This window comes from Musca domestica, unplaced genomic scaffold, assembly GCF_030504385.1.
Source record: "Musca domestica strain aabys unplaced genomic scaffold, Musca_domestica.polishedcontigs.V.1.1 9, whole genome shotgun sequence".
NCBI lineage: Eukaryota > Metazoa > Arthropoda > Insecta > Diptera > Muscidae > Musca > Musca domestica.
The window spans coordinates 10111300-10128297 of NW_026712435.1; the positions used below are offsets into that span (position 1 = coordinate 10111300).

Genomic DNA, 16998 nt, shown 5'->3' on the forward strand with positions numbered 1-16998 from the left:
AATGGTTCGACTAGTAAAGAAGCGACTTGATCGAAAACCGCGTCGCAGTGGCCGAAAGATGGCTCGTGAGCTGAACATATCGCAATATTCCATTCGGCAAATATTGAAAAATGAGCCAAGAACTTACATCGCTTTGGTTTTCTCCGACGAGAAAACATTCGTTGTCCAGCAGTTTGTAAAAAAACAAAATAATCGTGTTTCCTTGCCAAAGAGGTCAGCTGCAAATGTGCACCTTCGGTTGGCCTCGAGAACTCAAGCGTCAGCCATGGTGATGGTGTGGGCTGCCATAACAGCCGATGGTCGCTCTCCGTTCGTAAGCCTCCGCATTAAAGCCTTGAGCAGGCAAACATCTTGGCCGCACACCTTGGACAATCAACACGCGCCACCCAAGAATGGTTACAAAATGAAAGAAGTATTTTGGAAAGCAAGGTTGGCACTAAAAAATACCAAAGTGTCGATCACCTCAAGCAATCGCAGAGCAACAGTAGGGCAGCGGGTGACGGTTTCAATGGCCGTTCGTGGCAAAAATGACGAATTCGAAAAAATCTAAACTTAGTCTAAAATTTGTTGCTATTTCCGACATTTTTGCTTTCATTCAATAAAATTAAAAAAAAAACAAGTTAAAAAGCAGTAAGTTCGGCCGGGCCGAACTTTGAATACCCTCCACCATTTGAAATGAATTTGGAAATAAAATCCTGAAAAAAATTTGGTAAAATTTTAAAAATACCGAATATAGTTCTTATATTGGGGTCTATACGACGTGGACCTACATAGGCATTATTTGTCATGAGTCATTACCAAATTCAAATTCGGAACTTGAAATAAACGCGAATAATGTAGTTAAAATCATCAAAGTATAGAATATAGGGAGGTACCGTTATATCGGAGCTGTGCGAAGACCTGAACCTGCGTAGACAATTTTTGTCATATTCTGTAGCATCCATTACGAACTTCAAATACGACATTTCAAACAACTTCGGTGAGTATTGTGCCTAAACTCGTCAAAATACCGAATATAGGGAGGTACTGGTATATGGGGCCTATACGAGACCTGGACCTGCATAGACAATTTTCTGTCACAGACTGGAGTTTCCATTACGAACTCTAAATGCGTAATTTTAAACAATTTTGGTGAATAAAGACGCTAAAATCACCAATATCGGGAGGTACAGTTATATGGGGGCTATACGAAGACGTGGACCTGCACAGACAATTTTCTGTCTTAGGCTGTAGTATCTATTTCGAACCTCAAATACTAAATTTGAAACTATTCCGGTGAATAATGTCGCTAAAATCATCGAAATACCGAATATCGGGAGGTACCGTTATATGGGGGCTATACGAAGACGTGGACCTGCACAGACAATTTTCTGTCTTAGGCTGTAGTATCCATTTCGAACTTCAAATACCAAATTTGAAACAATTCCGGTCAAATACCGAATATCGGGAGGTACCGTTATATGGGGGCTATATGAAAACGTGGACCTACATGGCCCATTTACGAAATTAACCTGCCTACTGTAAAAATAAACCTGTGTGCAAAATTTTAGCCTTGTATCTCAATTCGTTCGAAAGATAGCGTGATTACAACAGACAGACGGACAGACAGACGGACATCGCTAAATCGACTTAGAATTTTACGCTGATCAAGAATATATATACTTTGTTGTGTCTGACGTGAGTATTTCGAGGAGTTACAAACGGAATGACAAAGTTAATATACCCTCCATAGTATGGTGGAGGGTGTAAAAAAATATGGCGTTTGACTTCGTTGCCGTTTTCTTTATCCCTGCATATATTTCAAATCGAGTCGATTTAAAATAACTATAGTCTAATCTGGTCGAATAAATGCGGATTAAGCAATTAAACCCGTTAATGCGGGTTAAACCTGATAACATTTCGTATCTAAACGCACTGTAATGCATCTTATGAAAACATATTCGGTGCTGAAAAAGGATTTAAAGACCGTTTTGAAACGGTCCAAATGAATCAAGACACAATTAAATTATTAATAATAATTTTATTTATACACCCACAAATACACATACATACACACATCGATTTCAATCGGGCATGGACGTAAGTTGAAATTGTCAGATAAATATAGACTACATTGTGACCTTGAATCGAATTTGCTTTATTTCCGCTACAATTGAAACAAACATCTGCACATTATTATGATGCACATTACACAGATAACAACAACAACAACAACAACAAGATTTATTTTCTTTTTTATTTTGGCTAATCACGATGATCACACTCTCTCCCCGTTTGCACTTGCACTTTTATTATCCACTAATTTTCACTTCGCGCTGCCTATTTCCATGGCAGAGCAAGTTTACCAGTTTCATGGACCTTGACCAAGCGTTCACCTGGTTTGTAGTATTTCACTGGCGGTGGAGGTGGCGCCTTGATGCTTAAAATACCATCAGAGGATAGATCCGAAATCACCTCGTTGGCATTGAATCCGCGGGGCAGGAGATACTTGCGGAGGAAATGTCGTTCCACAAGGCCGTTGCCATCGTTGCGTCGAGCATGTTTTCCCTCCACAACGACATAGTCGTCGGTGGTTTTGACCGTAATTTCGTGGGGCTTGAATTGACGCACATCTATCTCGACGCGAAAACCCTTGTCGTCGATATGGACTCGTTCTCCGTTGTAGTAGTTGTCCCAGCGCAGGGGATAGGCCCAATCCAGCAGATGCGACTGAATCGATTGGTTGCGTACGCGACGTGTAACTAACTCGTCCATTGGTCTCAGCAATGAATTCGTCGAGGGCCACCACAAACGCGGATCATCCCAAAGGTAGGGATACAAATGAAAATCGTATGGCGGATAATACAGCGGCGGACGATCGAATTCACGCGCAAGATCATGGTATGTCGTTGGCACCAGTGACATTGTCGTCTTCTTGGCCTGTCGAGCAATAATTATTTTCTTTTTTCAAAAGCAGCCACAGCAGCAGCAACCGCGGCAGCTGTTCGATTCTATTCGCGTGTGTGTTGACTAAAAGGTTTGGCAACTGAATAAAATGCACTCGCCCGAGATACTTGCACAAAGGTAAACATTTTCAATTTTGTTGTGGACAAGTTCCTCAAGAACAACAATTTTCGGATGTTTCGTCCGCCTCTCATCCATCTATCCATCCATCCGATTGATGGCATTGACGACTAGTGGCTGGCTACTTCATAATGACGTTCTGACCCGCAATACGAGAATTATGAATTTGGCATTACTGTGCACAGGCCATTAGTCACCACAAAAGTCCCTGGCGAAAGCTTTGCAACAAATGTTTTCTTTCAGTGTTTCCTGTGACGCAAGCTGCCCAAAAGACCACAACGGCCAAGAGAAGTGATTCATGTGTTTTGATTTCTACCATTAGAAAGTTGGCCATTTCGATGTGAAAAATTACAGAAAAAAGGTGCTTCAGATGACAGACAGATTTGTTCAGTTGTAATAGAATGTACCGACAATAATGGGTTACAGGTCGGGCCATATAAAAATGGCGGATAGGATCATTTGCACATAAATTGAGAATACACCATTAAAGTAAACATGGCGGAATGTCAAAATGTGTGTACTTGTTGTTTACTGTTTGCATAAAAGGTCGGATAAGCAGTCTATTATTGACCAAAAACTAGAGGTTAGTTTTTAAGATGAGACATTGGTAGAAGAATATAGGTAGACGCATCGACACAGCTGCTGGGACAATGAACTGTCAAACCAAATTTGGAATTGAAAATGTTGCATGAAAAATTATTTAAATTTGTAAAAATGTGTAATATCCTATCCTCCGTATGACCAAAGACATAGAAGTGTAAAGATAGGACAAGACAGAGTCAAGATATGGTAACCCTGTGAAAATACCTCTGTTGTTACGATATCATAACAACATCGTTACAAATGTTAACTGATTTAAACCGCCAAAGCAATGTGCAAATTTTCGGAAAGGTCCATGAAATAGAATTTTGAAACCAAAATTTTGGATTTTTCAAATTTTTATTTGATATCCGTTTCTGTAATAGTGGTTTTTATATTAACATGTCTCTGCCATGAGCTGTTACTCTATGTATCGTAGACACAAACCATTTGCTCAAAATGCATTTTGTCTAGTCTTTACCATTTTAGGTCTTTGGTATGACGTAGTATAAGAAAGCATATAAAAATCTACTTTCATTTGAAAAAAAAATTAATTTTTTTGACATATCAATGTTCCCAAGCGTTGATGCATCTACCTGTATTTTTCTACCATGGGTGAGACTACATTAAACCTTTTTTTTTTGACTGGCTTAAGTCGCTTTTTTATCTGACTTAAGGTGAGGGTACGCTAAGCAGCTTGGCATCATGGCTAGGCTTTTTTGTGTCAAATTATAAAAAACAAAGACGGCAGGATTTGAGGATTTGATATGTCACAAAATATGCCAACTGAAGACTTTAAGCTGTTTATGTACTCTCACTTTAAGGTTGACTTAGTTCGATGTTGGCCTTTCGCTCCTTAGTTCTTTTTCGAAGAAGCCAGCCGATGACTTAAGCCAGTCAAAAAGGCGTTTTATGTGTTCTCACCTTTAAGTCATCGGCTGGCTTCTTCGGAAAAGAATAAAGGAGCGTAGGGCCAAAATCGAACTAAGTCAACCTAAAACCCCTTTGTTCCTCTACGAAGAAGCCAACCGATGACTTAAGCTAGCCAGAAAAGCGTGTTATGTATTCTCAACTTTATTGCATAAAGCGCATCTACGCATTGAAGAATTTTGAAGTACGTTTGTATCAACTCGATCTCAAATGTCAATTCAATAGCATATACGTCAAATACTATCCACTGGATTTATGAATAGGATTCACGTGACGTATACGCTATGTAGTTGAGATTTTAATATACATTCTCGCCCGACAGCTAATAACAGTATTCCAGTGACAGCTTATTATATTGTTTACAAGCGTACAAAAGCACCTTGGTGAGAATTTTCCAGAAAAAAAAGTTATTCGTGATAGAACTCAAGCGTGATAGTGCGATTTTTTTGATATTTGGCTGGAAAACCACAAGTGGCTATCGTTAGAGCACTCCAGCATTTAAATGTGTCTCGTACCATCGCTCGTTACTGCGATACTGGTCGCGTAGCTCAACGTCAAGGAAGTGGACGGAAGAAAACAGCAACATCAGCATAAATTAAAATTCTAAAAAGTGCAAGATCTTACACCGCAACAGGAAGAAAATAGACCCAAAAGAGCTAAAGAGTTGCTTCGCTTGGCCGAAAGTGGTGAACTGCGGAATTTGGGTTTCTCCGATGAAAAAACATTCGTTGTCCAGCAGTTTGTAACCAAACAAAATGATAGTGTTTACTGGCCAAAGAGGTCAGCTGAAAATTTGCACCTTCAGTTGGCCACCAGAACTCAAGCGCCGGCCATGGTGATGGTGTGGGCCGCCATAACAGCCGACGGTCGCTCTCCGCTCGTATTAATCGGCCGTGGCATCAGAATAAATGCCGAATATTATCGCGAAAATATTCTGGAGGGTGTATTAAAGCTTTGGGCACGCATATAATTTGACTGCAGACCTTGGACATTCTAACAGGACTCAGCACGAGCCACCCAAGAGTAGCCACCAAAATCTCCGGATACCAATAGTCCAACTATTGTGTCTGAAGTATTTAGGAAAGCAAGCGTGTGACGGTTTCATTGGCCGTTCAAAGGCCATAATTCGTGCCAAAGGTGACCAATTCGAACAAATCTAAACTTATTCTAAAATTTGATGCTATTTCCGACATTTTTTGCTTTCATTCAATAAAATTAAGAAAAATTTAAAAATTTTGGAATTTGACTTATTGCAGTTTTTTTATCTGCAACAAAGTCAAACCCCATAATTTTTACATTTTTTTTTAATTTTATTGAAGAAAACTAAAATGCCGGAAATAGCATCAAATTTTAGAATGTGTTTAGTTTTGTTCGACATTGGAAAATTATATGTTGATATTGGGAAAATTTAGCTGAAAATTCAATTTCAAATGATTTCCTATGGATTTTCTTCCTAAATATTAATTACATGTACAAAAAATACAATATCGTACATTTACGATATTATAAAAGTGATCTAAAACCAAATCATGGATTGAATTTTGGAATATAGTTTAAATGTGGCAGGAAAAAATTAATTTATAGTGAAAATCCATATATCGTAAATATACGATATTGAAAATTTGAAAATAATGGATTTTTAGATGCATTTATAACAGGATAATTTTTTACGGCCATGGATTTGTGAAAAAAATACTTTTCTAGGCTCATAGAAATATTTTGTTTTCATAGAGAAGAGAGAAGTAGTTTCATGTAAAAAGTAATGTCGTAAATAGTAGCAAAATTGACCAAAATCCGAATCCTAATGTGGCAGAAAAAATATAAAATTGTGAATATTCAATATTAAAAAATCCGAAAAAATGTGTTGACATTAGAAAAATTACCATAAAATTCAATTTCAAATGATTCCGTATGGAATTCTACATTTAGCCACATGGAATTCTTCATTTAGCCACGTCTAATATTCTTAAAGAATTCTGAATTCTTAAAGCCTTAAGGGTATGCTTTAATTTGTCGTCATTTGCCTGGAACTGTACATTATATGTTTAGAGGTTATAAACAATTAAAAAATCTGTAAGTTCAGCCGGGTCGATCTTTGAATACCCTCTACCATTTGGAAGGAATTTGGCAATTTTCAGAAAAATAAAATCCGTTAAAAATGTTACTAAAATTTTAAAAATACCAAATGTAGCAGTTATATTAAGGTCTATATGACGACGTGGACCTGCAGAGGCAACTTTTGTTATAAGCCATTAGAATATTAGAATATTCAAATGCGAAACTTGAAAAAAAAAATCGGTGAATAATATAGCTGAAAAAATACCGAATATAGGGGGTTACCGTTATATGGGGGCTATACGAAGACGTGGACGTGGACTCGCACAGACAATTTTCTGTCTAAGGCTGTAGCATCGATTACGAACTTCAAATACCAAATTTGAAGTAATTCCGGTTCATAATGTCGCTAAAATCATCAAAATATCGGATATCGGGGATTACCGTTATATGGGGGCTATACGAAGACGTGTACCTGCAGAGACAATTTTCTGTCTTAGGCTGTAGTATCCATTACGAACTTCAAGTAGAAAATTTGAAACAATTCCGGTGAATAATGACGCTAAAACAATCAAAATACCGAATATTTGGAGATACTGTTATATAGGTGCTATACGAAGCAGTGGGCCTGCACATAACAATTTTCTGTCGTAGGCTGTAGTATCCAATACAAACTTCAAATACCAAATTTGAAACAATTCCGATGAATAATGTCGCTTAAATCACTAAAATACCCAAAATAGGGAGGTGCCATTATATGGGGGCTATATCAAACATGACCCATTTTCAATACAAAAAGTCCTGCAGACATAATATACATTTGAGTAAAATTTTATCAACATATTTCATTTTGTTCGGAAGCTAGAGTGATTTCCGCAGACGGACGGACATCGCTGAATCGACATAGAATTTTATGCTGATCAAGTATATATATACTTTGTGGGGTCTAAAATGTACATTTTGAAGCGTTACAAACGGAATACTATGGTGGTATGAGGTTTCGCTTTCTCTCTTCAAAACTACAAACGTAATGAACGGAAGAAAGGACTTTTGGCAAACACAAAACAGCTAAGTGAACAGAGTCCAAAAATAAAACACACATTTTGAAATTTATTTATTCTCACATACAATAATTTATGTAGTTTAAGATTTTTATTTCATTTATTTATGTAATACCATTTTCGTCGTTCTGACGACGTTCCAACGACGCCGAAGATGATGACGATGTTAATCATCAATTAATTCTTTGAATGTTGAATGGCTTTCTGCCATGGAGATTACCATTATGTAAGTGTTGTTGTTGTTGTTCTATCTTTCTTCATTGTTTACTTTCCTTTAATATTCATAATATCGGTATTTCTTTTTCTTTGTTTTTGTTTTATTTCAATTGTTTTTGTTTTATTTTTCTTAATTCATTGATTTGATCGCAATTTATGTATGTATATCGTTTTTGTGTGTTTTCATTAATAATTTTTCGTTTTTATATATTTTTCTCTTCATCTTCATCTTCTTCTTCTTGTTGTTGTTGTTCTTTTTGTTTTTATTCATTATGTAAATACTTAAAATTAATACTTTTTTAAAGTTCAAATAAAAGCTGGAATCTCTGCTTAATTTAACATCTGAAAATGTTCTCCAATTCCCAATCGGTTAGCAGCGGTTCATTCATCCAATCCAATAGTGAGAGTGCCGGTCTGTCGGTCGGTATGTCTGTTTGTCTGTCTGTCGTCTGTCTGCCTGTGCTCCTGATGGTTAATCGAGGGACAATGGAATTGTTGCTGCTGTTGTTTGGCCTAAAACATAACCTCCTGTAGTCGACGATGATGATGATGATAAGGATAATAATAATAGTAAAAAAAAAAAACTTAAGAATTATTTCCATAATTGATTTCTACATCCTAGGATAGGAATAATAATTTTCAATAATAATAATAAAAAAATAATAATAATATGCATATATGTATAGGTATATTTCATTAATAAGAGCATAGGAAAATTAGGAATACGGGCTGCAGAGCATTGCGCCTGAGTCAAGAAGCCGCTGCTTTTGCCTCTGTTTCCGGTTCTGCTACGGCCCGGGCTTTATACTGTTGCTACGTACGGCTGGTTGTTGTTGTTGTTATAGATTATGTCTAAGGTATTGTTGTTGCTGCCGCCGCCGACAGCTTAGCTGACGTTTTTGTTGGCGCCACTACGCTACGCCGTTGTTGTTGTTGTTGTTATTGTTGTTGTTTTCCTCTTGGTTGATTTAATTCTTTGTTTTTTTTTTTTTTTTTTGCGGTTGATGGTGTTTCGGTTGTTGGCAAAATTAAGTACTCCTCTTCTGGCGAAATAGTATCTGTATCATCGTGACTGGATGAATTGCGTGTGCATGTGTGTGTTTGTGTGGATTGGAGTGAGTGATTGTGTGTGTGTGTGTTTGTGTGTCGTTCATTGTATCTGTTGAGTTAATGCGCACTTCCCAGAGCTCCATTTTTCTTCGTACGTTCGTTCGTTCCTTCGTTGAGTCAGTGTTTGGCGGCAGATAGAGAGTGAGAGAGGAAAAAATTCCGCAATAAAATCTGCATTACAATAATAGTCTCTCATTTGTTGTTCTCAGTTCTATGCTGTCACTTTACCTAAAACAAAAAGTGACAGGGAGAGCTCTGGCGTTGTCTAGTTTGCGACTTCTTCCTTGGCCACTAGGGCTGCTGCTGAATTACTATTTCCATTTCCCAATGACTTGGCAAAGAGAGAACACTCAACGGTATCCACTGGCGAGTCAGTGGTTGCAATGCCATCCATGGATTCCGAGAGCAAAGCATTTTCTGCAGCAGCTGTGATTTCGGCAGCGTCAGCTGTTGCGGCAGCCTTTTTGAGTAGGGCAACATCAATGTCTGTGGCAATGGTAGTGGCTGTGGCTGTGGTGGTGTCTACAGCTGTTTCTGCATCAGACACTTTGTCATTGGCAGATTCAGCAGCAACCGAGTCCGCGGCGTCAGCTGGAGTTTCGCCGGTTGACTTGGAGTTTGCTTTATTGTCTTCTTTGTCATTGTTTATTGGTGTGGAGTTGGAATTTTCAGCTGTTTCTGGGCATTTGTCATCGGCTTTCTTTTCCTTCTCGCCCTCCTTCAGTTTGTCCTCGCCGGCACCAACATTCGTCGCATCTTCATCAGCTGCTGTATTGTTTGTCTGTTCTGCCACATCATCATCACCATCCACTTCCATGGCATTGGACTCTGGGGGTTGGCCATCAGCTTCACTCACAGCCTCAGCAGGAACTTCGTCGTTACTTTTTTCAGCGGAACTGGTAGTTGTGTTGGTGCAGGACTCGGCAGCCGGTTCAATTGCTTCGGCAATCTCTCCGATGTTGTCGCTGCCGTTAGTTTCGGGCAGTTTTTTCTCCACCATGTCTCGTTCCTCGCCACCTTCCTCGTCTGCTTCAGCAGTTTTGTTGTTTTCAGTCTCATCGATTTCCATGGCAGACTCTTTAGTTTCCAGCTGATTTTCAGTCTTATCTTCTTCAGCAGTTGTAATGGCAGCCACGGCATTGTTAGTCTCTACATCAGTTATTTCTTCCTCTGTTTGCTGTTGTTGCTCCCCCTTTCCATCGACTCGGTCGTCTTCTTTTTGCTGATGTTGTTGTTGCTGTTGTTTATCATCAATTTCAGCTGTTTGTTCCTCCTCAACTTTCTCATTGTCGTTAAGTGCACCAGCCCCGGCAGCTGCTGCATCCCCCGATGATGGCGATTGTGGTGGAGTCGATGTGGATTGCGATTGTGTTGTTTTTGTTGCCGGTATTGTTTGTGTTGGAGGAGCTTGCTGCTGTTTCACTGTGTCTTGTTCCTCCTGCACCACCTCCTGCTTTTTATCCATCTGCGGCTGCTGCTGTTGGGCCACATCGAGTTTTTGTCTCTTCTCTGGCAATTGACACTCTTCGCGAGCCGCTGGAGATAATGGCTTTTTCGTCTGCTCTTTAGGCTGTGCCCCTGCAGACACGGTGGCTGGCACCACTTGGGTTGGTCCAGGTGTCGGCTGAATTTCCACAATTCGTTCGTTCGGCTCGTCAACCTTTGCACTAGGCGGAGGAGGTGGCGGAGCCTTTACAGTCAAAATGCCATCCGAAGATAGAGTCGACATCACATCCTTGGGATCGTATCCCTTTGGCAGCATGTACTTGCGTACAAAGTGCCTCGAAATGACACCATGGCCATCCTCCTTGTCGTCGTGGCGACCCTCTACCACGATGCAATTATCGATTGTTTTCACCGACAACTCGTTCGGAGCAAATTGCTTCACATTCATGCTGACCTGGAAGCCGTTCTTATTGACCACCGAATAGGAAGCTGTCTTGTTCGGTGTTGGCACTGGGGTAGCGTCTTTTTCAGGACTGGCAGTGGTGGCGTTGGTGCCCGTGGCGCCGCCCTCCTCGCCAGCGCTTTTGCCACAGCAGGCACTTTTGATGCGATTGTATGGATGATGGCGTTTCGTCGGCATCCAAAACGAGGAAAACGATGAGGTCCGGCTACGTCTGGGACTCTGCTGCTGTTGTTGTGATGTTGAAGCTGATGGGGGTTGCGATTGATTTTGTTGCTCGGAACCAGTATAGAGACCAAATCCGAAATCGTTGATATCGATTCCATTGGCCAAGCAACGGCTGAATTCGTGGAGCTCATCGGCCAAATCCAATATGAATGGAATCAGAGACATTTTCCGTAGCTTTAGTCGATTTTTCAATTTTCTTCTCAAAGGGATTTTGGAAAATTTTCACCGGGCTATTCTTTTTTCGCGATGAACAATTGATTTTTTCTTTCGCGACACGCTCTGTATCTGAAGGCTTCTTCAGGCAATGGCGACAGCAAAAAAATCACTAGGCTCAGCTCCAGTCTGGGCTTTGAATGGTTGAACACACACTGACACCACTGGCTGGCTTTGACTTTGGCACTGTCTGTGTGTCGATCTGTCGTTTGGTCAGTCGGTCGCTCACTCACTCGGTTTACACAAAATTTTTATTCTTCCGTCTGGTCTGAAACCGTTTGAATGCAATCGCCGAGTGATACGGCGTCGTCGTTGTCGTCGCCAGAAACACACAACACGCCCGTCGATGATTTTCTTAACTGGTTTATGTATTTGCAGCAGTTCGCAGCTGAAATGGAAGGCACGACCGACCGCCACGGCTGAATATCTGTCGCTGCTTCCCTTTTCCAAACCAGTTTGCAGTGCTGAATGGAAATGTGTGTATTTGCATGGAATGTCGCGCGTGTGTCCGTGTGTGTGTTTGCGTGTGTCGGCTTTTTGTTGTCTTTTTGTTTTACCATTTCTTTTTGCGTCTTCTCCTTTCCAGTTGGCCCTTTGCTACACACCGGTATCAGCTCTCTAGCTTGCATTTCATTCCTGCATTCGAAGAGCAATTCGTACAACCGAGCTGTCCATATGCATGCCATACATGTCCATTGTGTAATTGCGGTGGGTGCGGGCGTGCCTGTGAGGAGTGACTGGTATGTGTGTCTGTCTGTCTGTCAGTTTGTCTCAGTTTTGAGATTTTTTGAATAACTCAGATTAGCAGTGTCATCGCAAAATGACTTGTATACTTTGTAAGGATTAACCTAATCGAGATTACTTTTGAACCATCTTTCTTCCTATCCACAGGCCAAAAGGTACCACATCGAAACAACGGTTTCAAACCATAGGTCTCTTTGGACCAGATTCGTCCGCCAGCCTGTCTGTCTACTTAGTGATCACGATATCTCTCGAAGGGAGATCCGTTTTAATCCAAACTTGGTACATAGTAATATCATTGTCAAACTTAGATCGAGTTCGGAGGTAGGCTATATCGGTCCACTCCTTCCGGTACCTCCCCCACAAATGGTCAAAATATTCATAGAAAATAATTTACGGCATAGGAAGAGAAAGGATAATCCGATTTTGCTCGAACGTTGCAAATCCTAATATTTGCATCAGTGCTAGGTCAGGTGCGAAAATGGACAATATCGGTCCACTCCATCAAGTACTTCCCTCACAAAGGGTCAAATTTTGAATAATTACAACTCTTATAAAATGTGATGTAAGAGTCCGATCGTCTCAATAGACTTTTTCTGTCACTTCCCCCACAACAGGTCAATATTCTGAATATCCATGAAGCTCATAAAACGCGAAATTGACACCCGATTCCATTCAGATTTGGCACATCTTACTATTTCTATTAACACAATACATTGTAGTGCCGGGAGCAAGCACGATATACACACTTAGTTTAGTAAACACTAATTAACAATTTTTTGTAAAGCCAGACGCTGATAATACGCTTTAGGCTGGAAATACATAAAGCGCATATTTGGCTGGCTTAAGTCATCGGCTGGCTTCTTCGTAAATGAACAAGGGAGTTTTAGGTTAAGCTAGTTCGATTTTGGCCCTAGGCTCCTTTGTTCATTTCCGAAGAAGCCAACCGATGACTTAAGCCAGTCAAATAAGCGCTTTATGTATTCCCAGCTTTAGTCATTAAAACAAAACATTATAGTTTTAAGTATTTCTTTCTTCACTTCAAAATTGTAAATTTTCGTGTTAAAAAAAAGACTCAATAAATTTGAATTGAATTGAATTATTAAGACAATATTTGTTAGAAAGATGGTAGAGATCGGACCATTTCTTCTGGTACCTCCCCCACACAGGGTTCCGGATTTTGAAAAACAAAACGCTCAAAGAAAGCGAAATAAGCATCCAACTCTCTTCAATTATCACACATACAAACATTTTTGCTAACACAAGATCTGTTGTGAAGGTGGCATATAACTGCGAACCCCTTCTGGTACATCACCCATTACTAGACTATCATAAGAAGAAATCGTTTTCAGGTGATTGCTATACGCTACCTTGTCTTCATTGTACCATGCTTGCACCTATAAGTCATCGGCTGGTTTTTTCGTAAAAGAACAAAGTTGTTTTAGGTCGGCTTAGTTCAATTTCGATCCGTAATTTATACTTCTGTGCCTTACGCTCCTTTGTTCTATTACGAAGAAGCCAATCGGTGACTTAAGCCAGAAATGAAAAATAAAGGTGTAATCAAATAAAAGACCTTTTTACTGGATTAAGTCATTGCCTGGCTTCTTCGTAAAAGAACAAAGGAGCTTTAGGTTAGGTTAGGCCAATTTCAGAATATAATTTATCCTTGATAACCTTAAGGTGGGAATACATAAAGCGCTTATCTGGCTGGCATAAGTCATCGGCTGGCTTCTTCGGAAATGAACAAAGGAGCCAGCCGATGACTTAAGCGAGCCAAATATGCTCTTTATGTATTTCCAGCCTTACGTTCCTTTTATAAAGAAGCCAGTCGATGACTGTAAAAAACTAGTTCTATGTGTTCTCACCTTCAGAGACGCATAAAGGTATGTGGATGTTCTTCGGCTTTGCATCTCGATGTAGGTGCAAGTTCAGCATTAGATTTGACTTTAGTTGGCTAACATTCCGATGTGTATAGTTTGGGCTAAGTCATGGACTCTGCTCAATTTCTACGTAATTCATACCGTCTTAAATAAATGTGATAATACTTAAAAGGTTTACGCCATCGGCTGGCTTCTTTGTATAGAAACAAAGGAGGTTGAGTTTAGGTTGACTTAGTTCGATTTTGGCCCTATGCTCCTTTGTTATTTTCCGAAGAATCCAGCCGATGACTTAAGTCATTCAAAAAAGAGTTTTATGTATTCTCAACTTAAGACGATTTAGCTCTGTCTCTTGTAATCACGAATTAACGCTTGGAAGCTAAAATTTTGCACATATCTGTCTCTTGTCTGCAGGCAGACCAAGTTCGAAGATGGGCTACATCGGTCCACGATATCGTGTACCACCTATATAAAGGTGCTTCCCGATATTCGGTATTTTGATGATTGTAGCCAAATTACTCAATGGAATTGTCTGAATTGAATTCACACAAGGACTTCCTTGTGAGTACTTTATCCCCTGGAAGAGAATTATCTATATAGGTCCACGATATCGTATAGCCCATATACAGCGGCACCCCCCTATATTCGGCATTTTGATGATTTTAGCGACATTTTCTAATGGAATTGTCGGAAATTTTAAACAAGGAGTTCTTAGTCAGTACTTTACACCCTGAAAGAGAATTGTCTATATAGGACCACGATATCGTATAGCCCCCATATAACGGTACCCTTTATTCGGTATTTTGATGAAGTGAAGTCCTTTGTGAGTACTTTATTCCCTAGAAGAGACTTGTCTATATAGGTCCACGATATTGTATACCCCCCATATAACGGTATCCCCCGATATTCGGTATTTTCATGATTTTTGCGACATTATTCACCGGAATTGTTTCAAATTTCGTATATAAAGTTCGGAACAGTTACTACAGCCTATGACACAAATTACTTATGCAGGATCACGTCTTCGTATAGCCCCCGTATAACGGGTTTCATTTGAGCGATATTTTCCCATTGATTTTTTTTTTTTTTTTTTTTTTTTTTTTTTTTGAAAAATTGCAAGTCTCTTCCAAATGGTGGAGGGTAAAAAGCTGCTTCTTAACTAGTTAATACTAACATTTTTCTGTTTGAAACTGTGTCTCCACATATTTTCCCCTATTTGCTATTTTTGCACGCAGCATTTCGTTAAAGTCGTTTCGCTTTTCTGACATCTTGTGGCAATTTTGTTACGTTGCAAGATAAACGGGACGGAAAAGGACATTGGAGGAATTTACCGAAAAGCTCAATAATCGTGTTGGAAGTTTTGTATTTTTCATTTCTGTAGTTTTCATCCACTTTTCATTCGTCCCAGTAAAATACAGCTACCTCTGTACCATATGTAAAAACGAAACGAATAAAAAGACAACAAGAAAACCATCCAGGCCATGGGTACATTCGTACACACACGTATGTACCCTCATACCTACATCCATGTGCATATTTTTGCAAGTAAATGTATACATCTCCTTCTACGTGCATATCTACCCACGAATGGGGCACAGACGATGTACATTCTGCATGTCGTAAATTTGGATACATTTTCAGATGCGAATTCAAGTTCAGCACGAAATGTTGGCAATTTTTACAACTCGTTTTCGATATAGCGAAGAAGTAACGATGTGCATATGAAGGCACAACAACAGTTTCCAAGTAGCGCAGACGAAGTAATGATACCGGCAAACTGAAAACTAGTTTCTCTTAAAAACCGGCAACTGGAAATTCACTATTTAATAGCATGTGTGTGTGTTTGTTGGTTTGTATGTACGTATATGTGACACAAACTGACTGGGGTGAACTTTGGAACTTTTCCATGCGCAAAAGGGGCTCCAGCTCCAGTTTTAATTATTGACATTTATATGTCTATCCCGTTCGTAGCAAATTCTTACAAACACTACCTAGATGAGTACATCTCTTTTGGACTTGGACCTTGTAGGTAATTGCGTTAATAGATCTTCAGCACATTTTTCATGGATAGATGGGCACTTAAAGACACAAAAATCGGAAAAATAGTCTTTCTCTCTCTCTCTCTCTCTTTTTCTCTCTGTCGTAAGCTTTAAATGAGATAAGCCTAAAGTGGCTTACAATAAAAATACAACAATAACACGGCAAAGACACAATGCCGGCAAAATGAGAACCAGTTTCGATGGAAAACTGACTGGAAATTTGCCGGCAAATAAAGGCACATAAAATAATGTACACATATGAACAAAAATGTACATTAGGATAATAAGTTTTTTTTTTTTTTTGCAAAAGACCTCCGCATAGCTGTGAAAAATGTGTAATCATATGTTCAAATTCATCTCCACCATTTTACATTTGACAAGTTAATACCCGTTTTCAATGAAGTTAAATATAACAAAGTGAACAGCAGAATTTTTTACCGGATATAAGTATTAAACTCAACTTTACTTGTTTGATAGTACCATGGATTTCTCTCCATCGTGAAGAAGACTTTTGTAATCATTTTTATATCCTGGCTTGTCATTCCGTTTGTAACTGTTCGAAATAAAAATTTTAGACCCAACAAGACCAAAAATTCAAAATGATTAGCCATGTCCTTCCGTTCGTCTGTTTTTTGTAATTAAATGAAAGAAACGAAATGTGATATGGAGCTGGGATTTTGCCAAGAGCTGTCAAGTTCGTAAAGATCAACGTTTTCGTACAGCCCCATATAATCAAACCGCCACATAATCCGTGTTTTGACGAGTTTAGCTTTTGTAGGTGAATAACTTAAAATTCGGTATTTAGAATTCACAATGTGTTGATGATTTTAGCTACTAACGTAATAGTCTATAATTCGGTATTTTTAACTCCCGTGACAGAACATTGTATATCTGGCCACAAATAGCTTAATTGTGATAATTAAAGCAGGAATTAGTAGACTGACAAGTATATTGACAGGTTACCAGAGTCTACAAACGCA

General features: G+C 39.3%; 2 protein-coding genes across 2 annotated transcripts; both read right to left on the bottom strand.

Annotated features, from left to right (window-relative positions):
- Window positions 1-2121: 2121 nt before the first annotated feature.
- On the bottom strand, window positions 2122-3048 carry LOC101898517 (heat shock protein 27). The gene has a single exon (XM_005190042.4). It carries the CDS (start codon window positions 2902-2904, stop codon window positions 2320-2322), a length of 585 nt encoding a protein of 194 aa, XP_005190099.1. The 5' UTR covers window positions 2905-3048; the 3' UTR covers window positions 2122-2319.
- Window positions 3049-7728: 4680 nt separating this feature from the next.
- On the bottom strand, window positions 7729-12133 carry LOC101898340 (heat shock protein 67B1). The gene has a single exon (XM_005190041.4). It carries the CDS (start codon window positions 11311-11313, stop codon window positions 9280-9282), a length of 2034 nt encoding a protein of 677 aa, XP_005190098.1. The 5' UTR covers window positions 11314-12133; the 3' UTR covers window positions 7729-9279.
- Window positions 12134-16998: the final 4865 nt, after the last annotated feature.